Source organism: Thamnophis sirtalis, unplaced genomic scaffold (assembly GCF_051295495.1).
Source record: "Thamnophis sirtalis isolate CommonGarterSnake01/CBP01778 unplaced genomic scaffold, rThaSir2_p1.2 scaffold_1, whole genome shotgun sequence".
NCBI classification, from domain to species: domain Eukaryota; kingdom Metazoa; phylum Chordata; class Lepidosauria; order Squamata; family Natricidae; genus Thamnophis; species Thamnophis sirtalis.
Window position 1 is genome coordinate 145,243,939 of NW_028261381.1, and position 23,647 is coordinate 145,267,585.

Sequence of the window (23,647 nt, forward strand, 5' to 3'; positions counted from 1 at the left end):
TTTATGGGGAAGCAAAATATACATCCAACAATATTTATGCCTTCTATGACTTCTTAAAAAAAAGGCACCACTATTAGTCATCTGCAAATAGGTATCTTGTTCTGACTCTTTTAAGGACAGGTGTTTTTTTTTTTTTTTGCTCTGATGCTTTGAACTTTGTCAAGACTATGTAAAAGATCAATTCTTTATTTGAACAAAATTAAAGAATTAAATAAAGTCTATCAAGTTGAGGCCTGGGTTTATCATTTGCATATCATTAAATTCCTGAAGGAAAGGAAATATCCTTGCTATTCTCATTCCTATAAAGATTTGCTTGCATTTTAAATTACAAGGAAGCCTTCAAAAGCAATTTTAAAACATATGTAAAAATAAAGAATGTCAGCTGTCAGCATTAGGGAATCTTCATACCCGCTCACAGCATAATAACTGTAATCATCTTTATCATGTATAATAATGCTTTAGAGTGTTTAAGGTGGGGCTATAGTTTTGCATGTAAAAGATTTCTGATTTATTCTTACCGGCTTACCAAGTGAGAAGGATTTCCGATAGCACTTCTTAAGTGGATCAATGTATGACTAATGTAAAGTATTTCTCTTCTATTTTTATTCTACTCTGAGGAGCAACATCCAACAACCTTCCATTGATGGGCTGAACCCAAGGGAGCATTTACCTTTTATTTTTTATTTTTTGTTCAGTCTCATAATGCAGATCAGGAGCTGCCTGCTAGTTCTAATCTAAAATTATTCAGGTTATAGACCAAGAACACTTAAAATGTACTGAAATCAATGGGACACATTGTGATTACCTCAGAAAAATCCAGCACTTGTGTTACAAAGAATGAGACACAGGGTTTGCAGTTTACCTATTCAAGACACTGACTTACCTTACCTGTATATAATTATCTGCAACTCAGTCAGAATTCCACCCAGTCATTATACATTTCTGTGTCAGGTGAGTTGTCTGTCTGCTTCTGATTTTGACCTGAATATTAAACAAGTTATTTGTAGCCCTTGATGTCTTCAAAAGAGTTTTCAGGTACTCAAGGAGTGTAATCAGTGGTTCCACATTGTCTTCAGCTATGCATGTGCATTACAAAGTAGCTTGATGGTAGAGAAAGGCGCCTCTGAGCCTGTACAATTTGAGGCATATGGAACTGACAGTGCAAAAATCTCATGGATGTTTCCTCAGGAAAAACGTCTTGTGGCACTAACTTACACCTGTTTGAAATTCAGAGTATTTTATTCCAAGTTCCTAGGAGTCCACAAAGACGACTCTTGAAATTTAGTGTAAATCACAATTCACTCAACCCCCTCCCAACTTGGTATGAGCTAATTGAAGTTGTCTTCACTTTCTATGAACATTTATTTATATAAATGGCACATTGCAGGCCGAAGTGAAAATCAATATAAGTTATCTACCAACTGAAAAGGGGGAAAATATCTAAGGTGATATTTTGTTTCTCATGGAATACATGCAATAAAGTATTTGAGATAATAAGCAAACATGGGAGGTCTGTAATTGTGATAGTTAATAATACCTCTGTGCTCAGCAATAAGGACTGAATAATACTGTCTTCCAGGAGAAAGACAATTGCATTGATATTGTGATATTTTTAATAGTGCAACAAAAGAAATGTAAACATATTTTGAAAAAAATGTGTGTAGCTTATTGAGAATAAATCTAAGGAAAAAAAATCCAGTTAATGCCTCAGATCTGCCATGCATACCTAACAACTTAAGCTAAGTAGAGGGTGCTTTAAACAATTTTACCCCTGAAAAAATATGACTGAAATCTTGTGATTTGCTTTCTAATCTACTTGAGATACAGAAGGAATCTATGTTCCATCTTCAGAGATTTTGTCTTTCTTTTAGACAGAAATACAGGTGTTATGTCATCTTTAAGAGTGGGCCACTAGATTACCTTATTCATGAAAAAGCCATGCTTGGTTCTAAAGGGCTTTACAAGAGTCTCTTTGATGAATGGAAAAGTATGGAAGAAAGACAGGTAGTATATATCTATGGAAGATCACTTAGCATAGTTCTCCAACCACAAACGGCAGATTTATCAAAATGAAATACTTGCTAATTTTTAGAATTAAAACTATTCAATGATGCCTATTCAATTGTGGAGGGCACGGATGCTTTATTTTGATTTGTGATTTATTATTTTTAGTTTGGATAATGTTGACTAAAATGTTCAAAAGCTGGAAGTGTCCTCCTCAAATCTCAATTCAAAATAGGATTTGCACCAGTGGTGAAATCTAATGTTTTTTGCCACCAGTTCTGTGGGCATGGCTTGGTGGTGGGGGTCATGTGACTGGGTGGGCATCGCCAACTTTTTTTCACTTTTTAATGTATTTTTTTCCTGCCAGTTCAGGCCAATAGACAGGAAAAAAATGAAAAAGTGGGGAAAAAAGGTTCAGATGATCACGTGGCTCACAGCTGATCCATATGATTGTTGGAACCTTTACCCCCAACTTTTTAAAGCATTTTTTCTTGCCTATTCGCCCAAACTGGCAGGGAAAAATGTTTTAAAAAGTGTGTGTGTGTGTGTGGGAAGTTTCCGATGATCATGTGGCACAGCTGTCACAGAACCTTTTCCCCCCCACTTTTTAAAGCTTTTTTTTACTACCAGTTCAGGCAAACCTTAGCATATTTTTGCTAAGCGAACCGATCAGAACTGGTAGCATTTCACTGCTGATTTTCACTGAAATATTTTGGCCCATGAGCCATTGGAAAACAACTGGCAGTCTAAGCAGTGACTTTTTTCCAGAAGTTTCTAAGGAAGAACTGATTTAAAATAGTCTTATTCATAAGTATGCAAATAGACTCTGAATTGTGGTAGCATTTCCATAAAAATATCACATGTATTAATGTTGGCTCTTTGCTGCATTTTCTTTCGTTTCATCCAGCTTCCTAATTTATCTACTTTTTCCACCATATTACTGATCAAATTATATGGGCTAATTTAACACTTGTGATTTTTTTTTCAAACATCTGAGGTGACTTAAAGCAACTATTCATTGCTTTGGACTGGCTACCAAAACAGATTTTGCAACATGCAAGAATGGGAATATAGTATATGTTTGCAAACCTTTAAAATATCCACAGTGTTCTTCTGGGGTCATATGCTGATCTCTATAACTGCCACAGGATCATGGGGAAAATGTGCTTGCTTTGCAGACAGGTGCTATGATTGTACATGCAATTTGGGAATTGCATTCAAAGCATCGCAGGGCCCCAAGGGGACGCTTTAACAAATAATTGAGAACAAGATACAGTTGGAAGAAATTGTGGTATGTGTAATAAGGCAGACTGTGAAGGTAAAAATGAAAATGACTACAGTGCATAACAGAAGTTGCCAGGGCAATAAAAAAAATGCAAAACTACTAAAGTCTGAGTGATACAAGAAAGCGGGACTTGATTTTCTATTTGGACTATGAAATCTTTTGAAGATTGTGGATATGTGGAAATATGGTATTAAATCTACCTGATCTTTCAGCAAAGTGTTTTGGGTGTGCAGTGGTCATGTATCTCTGAACAACTTTGGTGCTGTTTATAGGTTAATGATGATTGAAATCTGGATATATTTTGAGTTGAAAATACTCAGTTAGGTTGTGGTGGTTTAACATGGAGACATGGATACAAATCAGCTTCCCAGTGGTACTGAGACTGCAACTCCCAGAATTCTTGTTTTGTTTATATAGATTGATATGGCTGCTTATGTCACAACAGTGATTCAAGGCAGCATACAAAGATTAAAACAATGGTAATAAGCAGTGATCCATAATTTTCAAGATAAACAATATATCCCAATTATTAAAATCACAAACACAAGATTGCTCATCTGATGTCCTGGCCCAGGTGGTTGGGGAAACAGCCATCAGTCACCATGACCTTCAGAAATCCAAGACGATGCCAACCCAGTACAGTTTTCATTTTTTCCCCTTCTGTTATATTCTTTACCATAGATTTTCAGGGTCCCACTGTGAAGGAAATCCAGCATGGGAAATTATTCTCTGATTCTGTTTATCAATGCATTGAAGTAGATGTTCTTATTAAAGCACAAATAGGATGAAGAATAAAACTTTCTTCTTCCCCTCTTTTCCAAAGGAATCACAAAGTGATTGAATTACTCCGCAAAACTGGAGCTCACCTTTCCAGCCAAGAACTTGTGAATGTTGGGACAGAACTCTGCAGGCAAGTATGACTCTGAACTATGTGTGCGTATATGTGTGTATGTATATGTATGTATATGTATATGCATAATCTCCATCAACCATTTTTTCTCCATTCAAGAACTGTACATTTGGTAATTAACAGCTGAATATATGATTCAAATATGTGAAAAAAATTCAAATATTGATTGTTCTGATTAAGGCTGCTCTTTTATGATCCCTGATATACCTTCCCAGGGGTTTTGCCATACATTTGATCACTGCTCAGTTATTGGAGGCATAAGAGGATTCTCTCCCAGACAGTGACAAAACGTTGAGATCAGAGAAGAGAGCAAGGAGCATTTCAAACATTTTAATGAGTATGCCAAGAGAGTCACTGGATGTATAAATTTATTGATTCTCTAAATCAGTAACAGATCAAATAATCCAGGGCAAATAAAAATAGTTCATTCATGTGTAATAGCTGGCAAAGAAAAACAAAATGCTGTATCTTCATCCTGTTCAGTCCTAACAAATATTGAGTTTTGCAGAACTTTAAATGAAACAGTTCCTCGGGACTCAGGTCTTCCTGTCAGTAGTGGCAGAATTATAGGAATTAGAACTAATACTCTGGATTTAGCATTAAGCACCAATGCAATTTGTTTTCTCATTCTAATCTTTTCTATAATTTCATATTTTTTTGTTTCAACTTTATTTTACCTGAATCAAAAGTTCTATCCAACTTCCTACCAATCAAATAGTTAAACAGTTTCTACTAATCAAAACGAGAAAGACATCAGTTATACTTACATGCCAGAGTCTATGCAATCAAGATGACTATTACCTGAGTCTCCTTTTGGCCCATAAGGATAGATTAGATTTTGACTCCCCCCAAGGAAGAGGTTAGATTTTCCTCTGACATGTGTGGATTGCATCCTTTACTATCTTTCCTGTTAAGGTGGAGAAGTGACCACCTGGGTCCATGAGACTTTTAACGCCTTTCTGCATCAGGGAGAGCTATTATAGAGGGAGGCAGTAATTTCTCATTTCTTAAAAAAGGCTAATTCTGGATCTTATGGTCCTAGATAACTACTGGCCAACTTCCAAAATTCCTTTTCAAGGAAAGGATGTTAAGATGGTGGCAAAATCAAAAAAGCATCATAGGAGTAAGAGATTATCTAAACCTTTTTTAGATCTAGGTATGAGGATGAGAATGTTTTGATCGCTCTCCTTGATGAACTTTTTGAAACCTCAATGGGGGTAGTGACCTAGGCAAAAGCATGAAGCAGAGTCCTACAAAACCTCTTTTATTTACACCAGTGGTGAGTTTCTACTGGTTTTACTACTGGTTCGCTTGTGCGCCTGTGCGTGCACTCTCTTGCGCGCGATGCTTCTGCACATGCGAGAAGCGTCTGGGCAGGTGGGTGGAGCCTCCCGCTGCTTCCACTACTGGTTCGGCCGAACCGGGAGCAACCCACCTCTGATTTACATGACTGTAAATTTCTTTTATTCATAGTTGCAAGGCTTGGCAAACATATTTCAGAGGAATATTTATCAACATGAACCTTATCTCACTTGGAGAGCTGCCAGATAACTAGTTTCCAAAAGCAGGGCAAGGCAACACTTGGCACAGAAACTCTTATAGTCATAAACAGAACTTTCCACCCTTGAAATGAACAAAGGAACAAATTGTTTCCTGCAAAAGTCCACTCCCTGTTCGCTCCTCTTTCCCCTATGGGAGGGGCCAATCACTCCAAGGTATGGCTTTACTCCCAAGTCGACCTTGCTTTCTTAATTGTTCTTGTCTTCTGGCAGCTCTGTGCAGGCGCACACTGGGAACAGACTCCAGCTGTTCCTCTGCCTCACTGCTGTCTATCTCCCTCTCTGCCTCCAACGCAGAGCCATCGTCTGAGCTTTCCTCAGTCCCAGGAGTGGCACATGTTCCTCCCCAACCTCCTCACTGTTCAACTCTGCTGCCAGCTCTGCTGGCTGCCGGCGGTCCACAACAGCTGGTTGTTGTCCTCACAGTTCTCTTATCTGTCTTGACAATGTTGTATTTATGTATGTTTGCACAGTCATAAAGGTGTTTGTTGATTCATAGGAGAAAGATCAAAAGTACTGTCTTCACTAACAATTACTTTGATATTTATTATTAGCAAAATCTGATTGAAGATATACTGTATTATCTATTCATAGTAACAACAGAAAGTGAAACTTACACTCTGTGTTAGAGTAATGACATCACCATATAGCTGGTTCTGAATGACATTATATCAGGCAATTGTTCATGAAAGAGAATTTTGTAGAATATTGATGACAAAGCAATTGAGAGTCACATTTAAGGGTTGGAGAGATGGTGGGGAATGCTGGGAGTTGAAGTCCATACATTTTCAAGTTGTTAAATTTGAAAATTGCTGCTTTAATAAATGTATTGCTTTGATTCCAGACTTTTTGCTGCTTGAGACAAAAATGAAAGTAGCATCTACCTTCAGGTTGCAAATCTCCAATATCTACTGCATACTTGAATCTTATTCATTAGCATCAGAATAGCCAGCATTCCTCACTGTTTCCTTGCCCCTCTATCTTATACCAGATCATTGCCCACTAAAACAGACCTTACGATGCATTACCAACACACTTCTTGTAAACAAAGCTAACTTCGAAAGGTTACTTCTCTATCTGCTTATGACCTTTCTTGTGACAGCTGTTTTCTGTGAAGAAAAGAGTGCACTCTCTGCAAAAGAGTGCTGTCTAAATTGGCCTAATTGTTCTGCTTACCTTGTTATTAGGTGTTATGCAACAGCCTTTCTTAAACTTGCCACATGTGATATTGATAATCAAAAATTCCAAGGACAAATAGGTATTTTGCAAATGGGTTACAGTTAAGTTAATGCTGTGAGTGGATTGGTGGCACAGAAGACTGATCAACCCAGCGGATAAGGAATTCTTTAGAGCAAGTGGTGTCAAACTCACAGCCCGTGGGCCAGATGTGTCATGTGCTGGCTCTATCCCTGCCCAGTTTAGCGAAAGGGGGAAAAGTCCGATATGTCATGTGATGCTACTATGACGACTCAAGTTTGACACCCCTGCTTTAGAGGTTCTCCCAGTGATTTCCTCGATTTCAGAGTTGAGTTTGAAACTGCCAAGTGTTGCTCAGCTGATCTTCTGTTCACAGAAACACATTTTACTTCTAATCTAGCCGTTTCCAAAATCTGCCCATGTTTTACATGGGGAACTCTGTTTTGGTCCACTATCTGGAAGGATTACTTCTAAAATTGGTTTCTATGGCTACACAAAGTTGTATTCAAAAGCAACAAATTCATTGGAAAGCAAAACTAATTTAATCAAAGGGTATTTAGCGGTAATAAATTCATATTTGGATTGCCAAAGAAGAGAACTCTTTTAAACTTCATTTTCACCTTATATTACACTAGTCAAAAGTTCTTGGTCTGAGCTATTGCAAAATGACATATGATCCCAGTTACTAAGCCATCTCTGGCTTAGATGAATCAAGTTGCTGAAGATAAGAAAAAAAACTTAGAAAAAGCTAGTTAGTTACTATTAACTTTCAAAAGTATTGAGGTACAGGAGTGACATAAATTTTTTGAATATAAGACTAGTTCTGTTTTGTGCTTTCCAAACAGCAATTCCATAGAACCAATTAATGCAGCATTAATTCCCAAGAATGAGAGGCTTGGAATCTGCTTTGTAAAATCTTGTTTAGTTGTCAAGATTATTAAGAGGAGTGGCCTAAAAAAACTTTATATTCTTTAGGAAATAGATTAACCCACTTCTGCATGTGAAAATCCAGTTTAACAGGTTAGTCATAGATGACAGCAAAGTGCTTTGGGGCTGCATTCAACAATCAGAAAAATGATAACTGCATAAATAAAATTTTATTGAGACATTTTGTTTACTTAGATTGCTTTTCTAACCAAACAATTGTTTCATTTCTCTGTGAAGGCTTTTATTTATTACGGTTCATTGCACAGTCAGCCAGATGTTCAGACTGGATTTAGCACTTCTATCTTCCTATCAAGTTCTTTCCAAGGACCTGTTATAGTTTGATGGTGTTAAAGGTATCACTGCAGGAAGTAAGCTGTTCCAAATAAAGCTGCCTTCTGCAATTGATGGTGATGGTGATTTTGTCAATGCTGATGGTTTTTCATACTGTGCTCCTGAATTGTACCTTTCTTTAGTATTATCATTCTTTTCTTTTGCCACAGTTATTCTACTTCTGTTTGCAGATCTTTGTATTTTGTGATTTTCTCCATTTCTTTCCTCCGTCTCCTGTTCTCTCCAGGTATTGCAACACCCACTATCCAGACATTTTTTTCTTTGTTATCAATAATTGTTCACTCTGGAGTGTTATATAGTGGATGCTTATTTGACTGAATTTTAAAATTACACAGCACTTTAGCTTCTTCGTTTTCTATTCCACCTGCACCAGGGAATACACCAGGGCACTTAGGGCAGCAAAAAGATCGCACATAGCCACCCTGGTAGCATCCGCTGAGTCCCGCCCAGCCGCCCTGTTTAGGATAACCCGCTCCCTATTGAACAAAAGGGAGGCGGGGGAACCCTTGCAGGGCAGAGCTGAAGAATATGCCCAATTCTTAGCGGACAAAATTGCTCGGTTTCGGTCGGACTTGGACTCCACCCCCGCAGTTCCAGCCGAGGCGCAGGGGGACCAAGTAGAACAGCTCTGGGTTGAGTTTCAGGACGTTACCCCCGGGGATGTGGACAAGGCCATGAGAGCTGTAAGTACCTCCACCTGCGTCCTGGATCCGTGTCCCTCATGGCTGGTTACTAACTGCAGTGAGGTGACACGAGGCTGGATCCAGGCGGTTGTAACCGCCTCCCTTCGGGAGGGGAACTTCCCCGCCACACTGAAAGCGGCGGTGGTGAGACCCCTCCTGAAGAAACCATCCTTGGATCCAGCTGTTCTTAATAGCTATCGTCCAGTCTCCAACCTTCCCTTCCTGGGGAAGGTTGTTGAGAAGGTGGTGGCCTTCCAGCTCCAACGGTCCTTGGAGGAAGCAAACTACCTAGACCCCTTCCAGTCTGGCTTCAGGCCCGGTTACAGCACAGAAACCGCTTTGGTCGCATTGATGGATGATCTTTGGAGAGCCAGAGATGAAGGACGTTCCTCCATCCTGGTCCTCCTTGACCTCTCAGCGGCTTTCGATACCATCGACCATGGTATCCTTCTGCGACGACTGCGGGAGGTGGGAGTGGGAGGCACCGTGCTACGGTGGTTCTCCTCCTACCTCTCGGACAGGTCGCAGTCGGTGTTAGTGGGGGGGCAGAGATCGTCCCCTAGGCCCCTAAATTATGGGGTGCCTCAGGGTTCGGTCTTATCCCCCCTACTATTTAACATCTACATGAAACCGCTGGGAGAGATCATCCGCAGGCACGGGATTAGATACCATCAATATGCGGACGATACTCAATTGTATCTGTCCGCCCCGTGCCAACTCAATGAAGCGGTAGACGTGATGAGCCGGGGCCTTGAGGCCGTTATGGACTGGATGAGGGTTAACAAGCTTGTGCTCAACCCAGAAAAGACCGAGTGGCTGTTGTGTTTCCCTCCCAAAGATTTGGCTACTATTCCACCACTCAGGCTGGGGGGTCAAATTTTATACCCCTCAGAGAGGGTTCGCAACTTGGGAGTCCTCCTGGATCCACAGCTGTCATTTGACCACCACTTAACGGCTGTGACCAGGGGGGCATTCGCCCAGGTTCGCCTGGTGCGCCAGTTGCGACCCTACCTGAATCGGGAGGCTCTCACAACAGTCACTCGGGCCCTCGTGACCTCTAGGCTGGAATACTGCAATGTGCTCTACATGGGGCTGCCCTTGAGGAGCATCCGGCGACTTCAGCTAGTGCAGAATGCAGCCGCGCGAGTGATTGCGGGTGCACCCCGATTCACCCGCATAACACCTATCCTCCGCGAGCTGCGCTGGCTACCTGTTGATCTCCGGATGCGCTTCAAGATGCTATTAATCACCCATAAAGCCCTACATGGCAGTGGATCTGGATACTTGAGAGACCGCCTTCTGCCAATTACATCCCTGCGACCGATAAGATCTCATAGATTAGGCCTCCTCCGTATTCCATCGGCCAGCCAGTGTCGGCTGGCAACTACAAGGAGGAGGGCCTTCTCAGCAGTAGCCCCGACCCTTTGGAACGAGCTCCCCGTGGAGATTCGTACCCTCTCCACCGTCCAAGCCTTCCGCATAGCCTTGAAGAACTGGCTCGCCCGTCAGGCCTGGGGATAGGATAGTTACCCCTCCCGAATGATGAATGTATGTTGCTTGCTATTTTATTACATGTTTTGTCCTAATGTCTGTATTCCCCCTTCCCAGTTTTTGTGTGAGCCGCCCTGAGTCCCCTCAGGGAAAAGGGCGGCCTACAAATTCTAATAAAATTCTAAATTCTAAAATTCTATTACTTTTCAACTAGGTTGTAGTCCCACCATCTTGCAGATGAAAGATATTTCTTGCAGATATTCCAATGCACAATAGTTACTTTGTCATGCTGTTGTTTGTAGTAAGTTTATGTGATCTTCTTACAGCAGCAAACTAGGTAGCCAACTATTTTTTCAGCTTTTTTTCCCCCAGAGGTGGCATTTACTGTTTGTTGCTGTCTTCTTGGTTCTGGATTCATATGCATTTGTTCTTAAGGTTTGGTTTTATACTGCCAAAATTAGTCCTTTATCTGTTTCTTCAACTTTCCTTCTCTTAACTATTGCCAGGTCTTGTTGTTAGCTGCTTTGCCTACAGTTTGCTATGTAATATTTTGCCTTGTTATGTCTTTTCAGTTCTTCCTTTGGTCTTTCTTGTAGGCCAAATTGAAAATGAGGGACTTTTGCAATAGACTTATGTTGCTTTTGTCAATGCCGGTGACTTTAAATTTAATTTAAAATTGAAGAACTGAAAAGGCCTGAATATATTCTTCTAATGCCCTTTTATTTGTATACTTGCAACATTCCATGGTCACCTATTTTTCTTAGTAAGTAGAGTCTGTCAACATTGCTGCTTGGATGAAGGACATAATTTATGATATTGTGATTTTTTTCTCGTCTCCCTATCCAGAGCTTTTAGTTTTGCTTGAGTCGAGTCCACTATTCTAATGATTGGAATCACCAAGAAGTTAATTGCCTTGATGGAATTTCCTCCACTGAGTTTGTACTAAGATCTCTTCATGCTCATGATGTATTCACTTCTAACCTTCTTGTCTTTACACTTGATATTGTCAATTTGAAGTGTGCCCAGGTATTTGTAGTGATTTTCCCCATCCAGGCTTTTGATGTTATTCCAAAGGAAATTAATATTCATCCAATTTTCACTATTTTTCTCCTGTTGGTGTTAAGGGTGACCTATTTGTTCAGTCCAAACTCCATTGCAATATCTTGGTTCTATATACAGAAAATGTTGAGCAGTGGATTGTATCTCATATGTTTCCCCCCCATAAAGTTAGTTTGTCTATGTGAGGGAGATGGAATAACCTAGCAAGTATGTAAGATTATAATAAGTTAAAATGTGGCTATTTCTCTTGAATATATATATATATATATATGGGTAGCCCCAACCAGTGCCTATGCAGTGTTTGACTATACTTGTATAAAATAACTTAACCAATCACATTTAGCATGTTATACTTGATTAAGAGTTCTTATCATACGTGAATTCAGGGCATGTCAATATATTGTTCAGTGCATTAGTATCTATAAGTGCTTGTTGCTTTTGTCAGAACAGACAAAAAGCAGGGCTATCTGCAGGGAAAGATTTTAAAAAAACAAGATGGCAGTCATGATCATGTGCACCATAAATAACCCTATTTATGTGCACCATTTGAAGAACAGAACAGAACAGAACAACAGAACAAAACAGAATAGCAGAGTTGGAAAGGACCTCAGAGATCTTCCCTGCTCAGACAGGAAACGCTATACCATTTCAGACAAATGGTTGCCCAATCTCTTCTTAAAAACTTCCGGTATTGGAGCATTCACAACTTCTGGAGGTTGTTGATTAATTGTTCTAACTGTCATGAAATTTCTTCTTAGTTCTAGGTTGTTTCCCTCCTTGATTAGTTTCCATCCATTGTTTCATGTCCTGCCCTTGGGAGTTTTGGAGAATAGTTTGACTCCCTCTTCTTTATGGCAACTCCTGAGATATTGGAACACTGCTATCATGTCACCCCTAATCCTTCTTTTACCAAGGCATTAGAAAGTGGTATTAACACTTCACGTGATCTTGATTCTATCCCTCTGTTTATGCAGCCTAGAACTGTGTTGGCTTTTTTGGCAGCTTCTGCACACTGCTGGCTCAAATTTAAATGGTTGTCCACTAGGACTCCAAGATCTCTCTCACAGTTACTACTATTATATTATTTGTAAAAAGATGTGGGATCTTAGCCATTTATTTAAGGTCACCATCTTGAAATCTGCTCTCACTCCTCTCCATCGATGCCCTTGGCTGCTGGAAGGGCACGCACACACTTGCGTTTCTGAGAATTATTTATGTGTGAGAGAACAGAAGGTATGTGCAGATGGGGGGAATCAATTTTATCAAATGGAGTACTTAATTAATTTGGATCAGTAGCGTACAGTGTCTCTGTGTATTTGTATTTGTATATATGTGGGTGACTTCACCCTTCTGGTCCCTGAAGGATTCTTTCTGGCATGTGCATATGCACAAGTATAATCTCTATACACATTTATTAGCTTTAACTGAAGTTGGAAACCTAGTTTGAAAAGGTGAGGAAAGTTGGACCTTATATTGGATGCTTATCTCTATATAAGTTTTTTTTAAACCTTCCTTTTGGGCTAAGCAGGATCATTAACTTTAGTGTAATTAACTTCAATATACATTTACTTAAATACATTTAATATGTTTATAAGTTGTGTATTTAGTAATTTCTCCTAATTTCACATTAAAAATTTTGATTACAATTTTATAGTGGCTTTTCGAGCCAAACACGTCCATAGACTGACTTCTACAATCTGGTGCCTTCTAAATTTATGCTTCAGTTTCCATAATTTTTAGATGCCTGGTAGACACAACTTTTGATATTCTCTTCCCTATTTGGGCCACATTGGAAAGACCATGTCACCTAATTTCTCTGGGGAAAGGAAGAATTCTCCACTATTTTCTCAGAGGGGAACTTTGCCATTAGTAGTTGCACCATGTTTATCTGCTTTTCCAGTAAAGTTTGGATCAAAGTTCAGAAGAGCAATACTATAGTAATGCTAAGTAGTCTATGATGTTCTAAATGTCCCATTAGTAAGTATTAATGGTAGGTATCTTTCTTTTTTTTTAAAAAAAATGGATAGGGTAGGGAATATTCAGAGGTAATTCTGCAAATGCTGTTTATGCAATGTTTAATAGAAAAGCTCTCATGCGCTGTTTTTGAATATGCAAAATGGACCCAAAACATCATTTAGCTATCCCTATATATTTTGCATATCTATAGATTAAGGGTGGGATTGAAAAATTTTAGCAATCAGTCCTCTGCCCAATTGCTGGATGGGCGTGGCCATGGTGGATGTAGCCTACACGGCCTTCTGAACCAGGTGGGGGAGAATTGTTCACCCTTCCAATGGCTTTGCAGGCTTTCCTCAAACATTCAGATGGGCAAAAATGGCGTCCTCTGGGGTCCGGAAGCCCTCTGGAGGCTGGAAATGGAACTGTTTATGGACTTCCAGGATACTCGTTTTTTGCCCTCACAGAGCTTCTGTGCAAACCCTGCACTTACCTGGCATCCAAAACAGGGCTGCATAGAGATTCCTCGGAAGGGCGGAGCAGGGTGGGCAGGGCCAGCCAGTCCTTTCAACTACCGGTTCGGCGAACCAGATGTTAAATCAGCATCCAGTTCTCCTGAACCGGTCCAAACCAGCTGAATCCCACCCCTGTATAGAATCCATTTGTAAAAAACAAGTATTGAAAAAATATCTTTGGACAGAATGCATAGGTATCACTTAATTTGTGACCCTTTGTATATCGCGTTGCTAAGGTGTGATATGAACTGACTCACAGTTATTCTCATCTTAACTACCAAACCAGATTTCATGTTTTAGGAAAAAGAAAAGCAGGAAACATAAGTATCCATTCTAAAAATGACTCTGCAATATCACATTTAACCAGAGATCAGATTTAATTGACATCCCTGACCCTGTTCCTGTAGTTAGGAAAAAAGTTGAGCCTTGACCTTTTCATCTCTGGATTGCTTCTCTGCATGAAATGTGAAAACAGAAGAATATTTAGATGGAGAGAAGTAATCAAATTATCTTTTCCTGTCCATCCTTCTTCTTTCTCCTATATATATAAAAACTGGATAATGAAATCCAAAAAAAAATGCTTTACTCCAATGGAGTCCTCCTCTAGGCTAAAATGCTGTTCATTTATGATTATGGCTGTTAGGAAAAGAAAAGGCCTTTGACAGAACTTTGACCATGCCTCTTATACCAGATTATCTTTCTCATAAAATAAAATATGGAGTATGTTTTTATAGTCTGAATCTGTGCTAGGTTTTATAGGAAATTCATAAAAAGATATAGGCAGGCAGACTTATTGCATGAATGTGCTCCAGGTGGAATTACTTTCCCTGCATGTAAAATCTCTACTTCGCTTATCAAGATTTTTCAACCAACACAGAAGGATAATATCTTCACTATCTGGGAGATAGTTTTCAGCTGTAAACATCTAAATCTCCCATCAGGACTTAATGTGCTTGTTGGGAGGATTTAAGATGGGAAGGTATGGAAGAGTTCCCGAAAAAAGTGAGTCAACTAAGCCATCAGAAGTTATGGTGCCCTGCAAGATGTTTAAATCTACTTGGTTTTGCAAGGCTAGGTAGGCAACAAAGTCCTATTACAAAGCTTTTGATGGCCAAGATGATAGAAATGAGGGGCTATGCTTCAATTAGATCACAAATTATATGTCTTTTAACAGACACCAGTCATGACTGCCTTCTTAAACCTAGCTGGCCTCCATAAGAGTGGACTTCAACTTTTAGAATTATCAGTAATGAACATGCTACCCAGTGTGGAAAATCAAAAGGTTAGGTAAGAGTTATAGAAACATTGAAAACTGATGGCAGAAAAAAAAATATAGTGATCCATCAAGTCTGCCCTTTGAGTTCTTTATTTCCTGTTTTCCTATTAATTAATTTTTTTAAAAAAATTAAATTTATTTTAATTTTTGCCAGATAGCAATAGCACTTAGTTTTATATACCGCTTCATAATCCTTTAAAGTCCTCTCTAAATGGTTTACAGTGTCAGCATATTTCTCTCAACAATCTGGGAGCAATTTTAGCGACCTTGGAAGGATGGAAGGCTGAGTCAATCTTGAGCTGGTCAGGATCAAACTACTGACAGTCAGCAGAATTAGCTTGCAATACTACATTCTAATCACTATGCCACCATAGCTCTTGTGCCACCATGGATGATGGACATGTGTTTATTCCAAGCATATTTAAACTCAGTTACTGATGACTGACCCACTACCTCCACTGGAAGTTGGTTCCAAGTTTCCACTACTTTTTCTGTGAAGTAATATCACTTTTGAATTTCTCTCCTATCTGTTTGAGGTTATGCCCATGTTCTTGATTTTTGCTTAATATTGAACATACTGCCTTCTAGAACCTTCACACCCTTAACATATTTAAAAGTTTCAATCATGTGCCCCCATCCCCTTCTGTCCTCCAGGTTGTACATATTCAATTCCTCCAATTTTTCCTGATATATTTTGTCCCTCTGTTCTTGAATAATTTTTATTCCTCATCTCTGGACTCGTTCAATCTTATCAATAATTTTTAAGTGAAGTCTCCAGAACTGGACGCGGTATTCCATTATGGATTGATTGATTGTATGGCAAAAATATTAAAAAGCAGATCACAATTACATTCTCAATGAACAAATATTTACTCATTTTTACTTGTTTATAGCATCAGCCATATAGCAGCATTGATTAGTGGGTGAATATTACTAATTATTTTCTTACAGTCTCATAGCAGAGCATTTTCTTTCAAAGATGTAGTGGAGGAATATGGCTCAAAACTGGTAATCAGAAAGTGGGATGGATCTTATTCTGCCCAATAAGATGCACATGTGATTCAGCTGTGTGTCAGGCAGTTTGGTATGGCTACTATTTATCCAGATCGGGGAACAATATTCTGCCGTTGAAAAACAAGGCCAAGAACTGAAGATCGCAAAGTGGTAGCTGAAGAACTCCAGGTAGATCCACACAGCTTGCAGGATGTTATTCCTTGATTGCTGTTTGGCTGCAGTCTTCTTGAGATGTTCTCTGAAGGACAATATTCTGTCAAAAGTATTGGTAATTTGTTATAAGCAAGAAGAGTATTCTCAAAACAGTATTTCCAATGAGGTCTGTTCTGTGTAGTAAGACTAGAACCTCCATTTTCTTGCTGGTGATCCCTCTAGTGATACATCCCAGAATTTTGTTTGCCTTCACAGCTACCTGGCCACACTGTTCACTCATTTTGCAATCATCTGCTATGAACACATCTAAATCTTTTTATTTGTTGATCTGTTTAACATTGTGGCCCTGCCAGAGGATTCCTTTTTTCTAACAGCATGTTCTTACATTTAGAAACATTAAGTTCTAGTTTCCACATTTTTGAAAATTTTTCCAGCAATGCTTATGGAAAAAGCATAATATGCTTTTCGTAATATGGAAAAATCAGTTTCCATATTATGGATACGCTCACACAAGTCAACTCTATTATGCATCTTTGTGTCATCAGCAAAAAGACAAATCTTACCTGGCAATCCTTCTCTTATTTCACTTACAAACACATTCAACACAACAGGACCTAGGACTAAACCAGAGCTGGGATTTACTTACCTTCTCTACCGGTTTGCAAATGTAAGCACGCACATGCCTCATCTGCGCATGCGCAGTGCTCCCACATTACGTCAGGATGGGTGGGCGGAGCCTCCCGCAGCCGCCGTTACCGGTTCACCCAAACTGGAGAGAACCAGCTGAATACCACCTCTGGACTGAACCTTGTGGTACACCCTTTGTGACCAGTCTCTCTTCAGACAGTGCCCTGTTAACAATTACCCACGGGAATCTATCCCTCAGCCAACTTCCTATCCACTGAACTGTAATCAAGTGCTTTGCTAAAACCCAGATAGCCTATTTCCACACCTTTGTCCCAAACATTTGTGACATAGTTTAAGAAAGTCTATCAGATTAGTTTGCCATTATCTGCCTGTAGTAAAGCCATGTTTCTTTGGGTCCATTAAGTTGTGCACTTTTAAATGTTCATCAATCCTTTTTTTCAGGAGTGATTTCATTAACTTCAATACTACAGATGATAAACTCACTGGCTTATAATAGCCAGCTTTTACCCTACCCCCTTTCTTGCAGTTAGGTACAATATTAGCTGTTCATCAGCCCTGGTGAACTTCATCTGTTTAGAAGAGATTGGTTAAACTGTTCCATTAATGGTCCAGCCTAGAATGAGCATAAAATGGTTGAGCTTACTTATTGTTTATTGAGCCATGTTTTCTTCAATTACCATGGTTTTGGTTCGATTTCCATGGACAGCTTCCTCGCCCCCCCCCCCCAAAAGGCTTGTGATCCTATAGAAAGAGTGTCTAATTTTTTTTCTTGGCCAAGACTATCTTATACTTAGCTTTGAATTGTGCATGAAGACTGCACTCCAAAAAGCAATAGATGAGAGTAGAAGAAAAATCTATTATTTACAGTTAAATGCTGTTGATATTACTTTCTAGTCATGTAGTTTATATTTTTCTCTTTTATTTCATAAAAATGACCATTTGGAGCAACATTTGTAGGACTCCTAGTGCTGAGCTCTTTGAGATAGACTATATAGTTTAGGTCTCTAAGTTATGCATTCTCTTGTGTTAAAACTTGTGTTAAATACAGCATATCCCTGGGTCTCCTAAGCCTCTGCAAATTTTTAGATTGTGTTTTATCAAATCTCTAATTCTGCTACTATGCTATATCTTGTAACCAAGCTGAGATAATGATTTACAGATTTTGCCGTTTTTTGCTTTGAAATATCGATCCATAAAGGCCTTAGTTTTATAGATAAACTTCCATCTCAGCCTTTTTCTTAACTTTATTTAAATAACAGGTCTTTTAGATATCTAAAGTTTAGCTGAAGACTTACAGTATGTCTTTCAGCATATTGTTAATCTTACATATTTATAAGATGGTGGCAAGGACATAATTAGTGATGCATCTGATGAAACAGTTTTAAGTAAATTTCCTGACTCATAATGAGAGAAAGAGCTGAAATATGAAAGGCAATTTTTCCATGCCAGGAACATCATTAACCCAATATGTGAACCATGAGGAGATTGGTGTGGTTAAATAAATGACTTGTACTAATCAATTCCATTCTTTTTAATGGTGATATCTTGATCTGTAAGAAAATAAGGAAAATATCAAATTATGAAGCCTTTGGAGTGACTTAATCTTTTGGTATGGAAACTGTGTTATAAAACCTCACACAGAATCATGAGACTATTTGTGCTACAAAATTGGATCCCTTTGTTCTACTTTCAAGCAGGATAGGAGGACTGGAGAGAAATGTATAAGCTCAGCTCACATATAGACCTTAGAAGTGGTGATGGCCTTCTATGAGGATATTTTATTTATTATTTATTCATTTGTTTATACAGCTTCCAACAACTCAAGGCAATTTACAATAATATGATTATGGTCAAAATAGAATAACAAACTCCTAAAACTAATATTACCACAATAGTTCAGGTTCCCTGTTTGCACCAGAAGTCCTTTATAATAAGGCAATCTTGGCTGCTTTGTGAGAGGCAAGGCATGCCGTGGTATGGGGCCCACCAATGTGAAGATGTGACCATAAGACTCTCCTTCTTTCACCTCCCACAAATTGGGAGCAGAGGCATCAGTAGGGATTTATAAAGCAGCACTTTGAATTAGTTCTAGAAATCTGTCAGCAGTTGAGTGACAAGGGACTGAGGCAATGCTTCTAAACCGATTGTGCTTTCCCCTCCAAATAGCTGGGCTGCTGCATGTTGAATAAATTGCAGCTTTTGAGCTGCTTTCAAAGGTGCCTCATGTAAAGTGAACCATAAGACTCTAAAGACAAAGTGATGAGGATATGAGGCATAGCAGCAAGAACAGCCTGGTTTGAGAAGTTCCACAACTTGTTTAGACATAGAACAAATGTTACAGAAAACTAGTAAACTAGCCATTGTAATTATGGAGCCGAGATGATTATGTGAAGAAAGGAACTCTGGAAGTACTGTATTCTCTATTTAGACGTATTAAGCTCTCTGTTTCCTGCCATTAAATGGAATTCCACTAGGACTGCACCTGCCTGTTCCTTGCTATCTCTGGGTTAGTTTTGCTTTTTCAACTGCTTGGTTCCTATCCTGGCTTTGGATTTTTGGTGACAGTAGAATATGTCAGAATCCTGTATATCAGCAGTGGAAAATCGTGTCTCTCTGGATATTACTGATGTATCTTTTCCAGAAGACTATCCAGCATAGATGGTGTAAAGGCTGCTGGGAGTTGTAATTCAATAAGATTGGTGGGACCATGGAAACTTAGTTGTGCTGATAAAGATGGCAACAACCAAACCAGTGTAGCACATAGTTTCAGACCTTTGGAAAGCAATGTGCTATTTTACAAGTCCAGCACATTTTATGCCCAAGATAAAGAACAAGATGGATTCTCTCTCTTTAATATCACTTGAGGGCAGCAGGCTGAATGCAGGTTTCATGATATAACTGTAGCTCTAACCTCACTGTCTCCATGCTACAATCTGTCCTCAGTATCTAACTAAAATAAGGCAGCTGCTTTACTTAGCCTGAGATTGGCCTTGTTTGCTCACTCATTGAAGTTGCAGTCTCACCAATACAAAGTATGGTTGATCTATGGCCACTCCTTAATAATGGAGCATCTGCAAAGGAGTCCCCTCTCTTAACTAGATTATTCAGAGGCTCACTTTAAGCTTTTCTTTCCATTTGGTAAAGAACAATGGAGAAGAGGTATTCTTTTACAGCTTTCCAATCACTCACAAAACAAAGAGAATAAAGGTTTTTTTTCCTCAATCCTGGTTTTCCAGTTGAGTGTAGCTTTTCCCATCTGGTGCTAAAGAATGTATTTTAAAAATGGCAGACATCCTTCCATGAGTTTTACCAACTATGGATGTTATTCTTGGCTCCATATACTTCTATTTTCATTCCGGGGATGTTTCAGCATTTGATCCCCCTACTTTCCAATGCTTGATGCTCCCAAAGGCTTACATATTTTTATCAGCAGTGCTAGATTGAGAAGTGACCTCAGAGGCAAAAAAGATATGAAATTGCCAATTCTCTGTAACTCTTCTGGGAAATCCTTGCTGCTTCTTGTGACATGTCACTGACTTCTCTCAAGTCTAAGGTGAGGTGACACATTCAACATACAAAATAATAACTTTATTTTTCTGTCTTATTTGATCTTTCTTCCAAGGTTAGTGTACAGAAAATTGGTGAGGTGAGTTAGGTTGAAAACTCTCAAGAGCTATGTGAAGGTTCAATTTAAAGTGGTGATTCAGTTATCTTGTCTTAAAATCAAATCTTTGAATTAAATTGCCAATTGCCAAGTCAACTTCATGCATCGGATTGGGTGCCTTGTAATTGATTTGGTGATTTGATGCACATTTATACACTTTTTATTCTGATTGATAAACTGATTGATAAATTGTTAAATCAACAATTTAACCATTTAAATGATCGCATATACCTAGAACTTGTGACAAATCAAATCTACTTTGTAGTTTAATTATATTAGTAATCTTAATAAGAATTAGTATCTATAGAAGATTAATATTGGTAGAACATGTCCATGTGTTTAAAATATTTCCCCTGCATTCTTGTATTATTTTCACATTGCACACAGTGGTTTTGAGGAGTAGTTGGCCAAAAAAGTAAAACAATAAAGTGAGTAAATAAAAAGTATTTAAATCCTATAAAAGGCCATCAATGATGAAGGGAACTGATACCAGAGTCACACAGCCAGGCTCAGAAGAATATAAAGAACAAAGAGAATTGTGAGGAGAAAAAAAGAGCAGTAGATACTGTAGAGTACAGAATCATAGGATTGGAAATGATCTTGGGGGGTTTTCTAGTCCAACCCCCTTTCCAGGGCAGGACACTTTATTCTGTCCTGGACAAATGGTTGTCTAATTTTTTTATTGAAAACCTCCAGTGATGGAGCACCCAGAACTTTGTAAGGCAAGCGGTTCCATTAATTAATTGTTCTCATTGACAGAAAATTGCTCCTTGGTTCCAAGTCTGATATCCTTTGACAAGCTTCCATCCATTGCTTCTTGTCCTGCCCTCGGGTGCTTTAGAGACTAAACCAATCTCCTCTTCTGTGACAACCCTTCAAGTATTGGAAGATGGCTATCATGTCACTCCTAAGCCTTCTCTTTGTTAGGCTAAATATAATTCCCTTTGCCATTCATCATATGGTTTAGCCTCCAGGCCCTTTATCGTCTTTGTTGCTCTTCTCTGCACTCTTTCTAGGGTCTCACCATATTTTATATATAGTGTTGATCAGAACTGGATGCAGTTTTGTGCAAGTGTGGACTTATTAGTGCCATATAGAATGGTATTATCACTTTTTGTGATCTTGATGCCATACCTTTGTTGATGCAGCCTAGGACTGCATTGGGTTTTAGGGCAGCTACAGGACACTGCTGGCTCATATTTATGTGGTAATATTCTAAGACATCTAGAATCCTGTGACAGGTAGTACTGTTGAGTCAGTAGTATTGTTCTGTATTACACTGTTTAATTCTGGAAGGCTGTAAACATAATCACTAATAATTACAGTCAGCTCTATAGTGACCTGAATAGGGAGCCAGTAAAGAATCCTGTACTGCACTAAGGCATGAGAATAACACGGAAGAGCCAAGTCATCCCAAGTAATATTGTTATGAACGAAGAAGGATTGATAAAAGCTGACAGGAATGTACCAGAGTAATCTAAGCATGAGGCAATTGCCAATGGTATCCAAAGAATGTGGACAATAGTCCCTGATGGGCTAGTGAAGGGGTGTCAAATTTGATTTCATTGAGGACTGCATCAGGGTTGTGTTTGACCTCAGGGGGAGCAGGGGGGAGGCATGGTCAGGGGTGTGTGGCCAGTTCAAGTCACTCATGTTGGAGTCACCTGTGGTGGCCAAGTGCTAAGGCAGGACTTCCCTCAGACCTTCTCTCATTCTCATTATAATCTCCTTCCTTCCTTTTCTTCTTTTTCCTTCTCTCTTCTTTCCCTTTTCTTCTTCCTTCCCCTCTTTCCTTATTTTTTCTTCCTTGCTCTTTTCCCATCTTCCCATCTTTTTCTTTCCTCTTTCCCTTTCTCCTTTCCTGTCCCTTCTTGCATGCTCAAATGGCAATGCTCAAAGGGGAAACATTTCTCCTTTTCTTTTGCTTTTAGTTTGTTTTGCTAGCCCTCTGCAAGTGAAAATGGATCCCTGGGGGGGGGGGGGCGTGCATGCATGCACCCCGGGCCCCATTTTCAGCCACGACAGTCTCCTGCAGCCTTCTGCCAGTTAAAATGGTAGTTCATGGTGGGGGGAGGGAGGGAGGGAGGAGTTCCTGTAGCTTGAAGTAGACTCTGCTTTACCTCTTGCTTTGTGTTTATTGGAATTTGCTTCATGCATCTCTGCACAGGATTGGTGGTTCAGATCTTTTCTAAGGTACAACTCCAACTTACTACCAGATCTCTGCCCATTTAATGTTGATTGAGGAAAAGATCCCACTATGTTTGTAGAAAATACATTGTTTAAAAGAAAAGGAAATGGTATTTTTCTAGTTATGGGTAACCACTATAAAGTCTTACTTTATTTGACCCAGTATAGATATGTGGCATGTGGAGATTCATCCAAGGATTTAGCTGAATTGGCTAGGACTGTTTCTCCAGTCCTCCAGCTTCTGTTGCCTTAGGTGGCTGCTTCACTTTGCCTAATAATAGGAGCAGCCCTTAAGTGAGGTGTAGCACGTTAGGCTCCTTATATGCCCTGCCTACCTGCTTTTTTGCAATGCCTGCTTAGCCTCTAGTCTGGAAACTTGAGGAGGCAAGTATCTTTCAGGAGGCTGTAGATTATATGATCATTTTTAATATTAAATAATAACATGCTTATGAGACTGCTTTGTTCTCGTATTGTATCTCTTATTGAATTTTGAAGCAAAAACATGAAACATGAAGCAACTTCAATGCAGGACATCCCCTTTAAACTGTGTTTTATGGGATAGCTGTGATGTTGTGAAATATGAAACTGCCTGTGCCTCTTTCCCTTTGGTCATGGGCACACCTTCTGGGTGAAACCAGCCTGTCGAAAACTTCTTCCCAAACGCCCTTGTTAATTTATGCAGCTGATTCATCAAGCAGTATTGCTTGTTCAGCTATTTGGGCTTTTGTAATCTTGCCTTTCTTTTTCTGGCATATTTTCCATGCCTTT

The 23,647-nt window shown here is 39.3% G+C and overlaps 1 protein-coding gene across 3 annotated transcripts in view; it reads left to right on the top strand.

The window, feature by feature from the left end:
• ASPG (asparaginase) overlaps positions 1-23,647 on the top strand; it is an 88,147-nt gene that overhangs the window by 55,234 nt on the left and 9,266 nt on the right. For all 3 annotated transcript variants that reach the window (XM_087727014.1, XM_087727020.1, XM_014059600.2), the window contains exon 13: positions 4,113-4,199. In XM_087727014.1, coding sequence (XP_087583140.1) covers positions 4,113-4,199 — 87 coding nt within the window. The remainder of the gene's footprint in view (positions 1-4,112; positions 4,200-23,647) is intronic.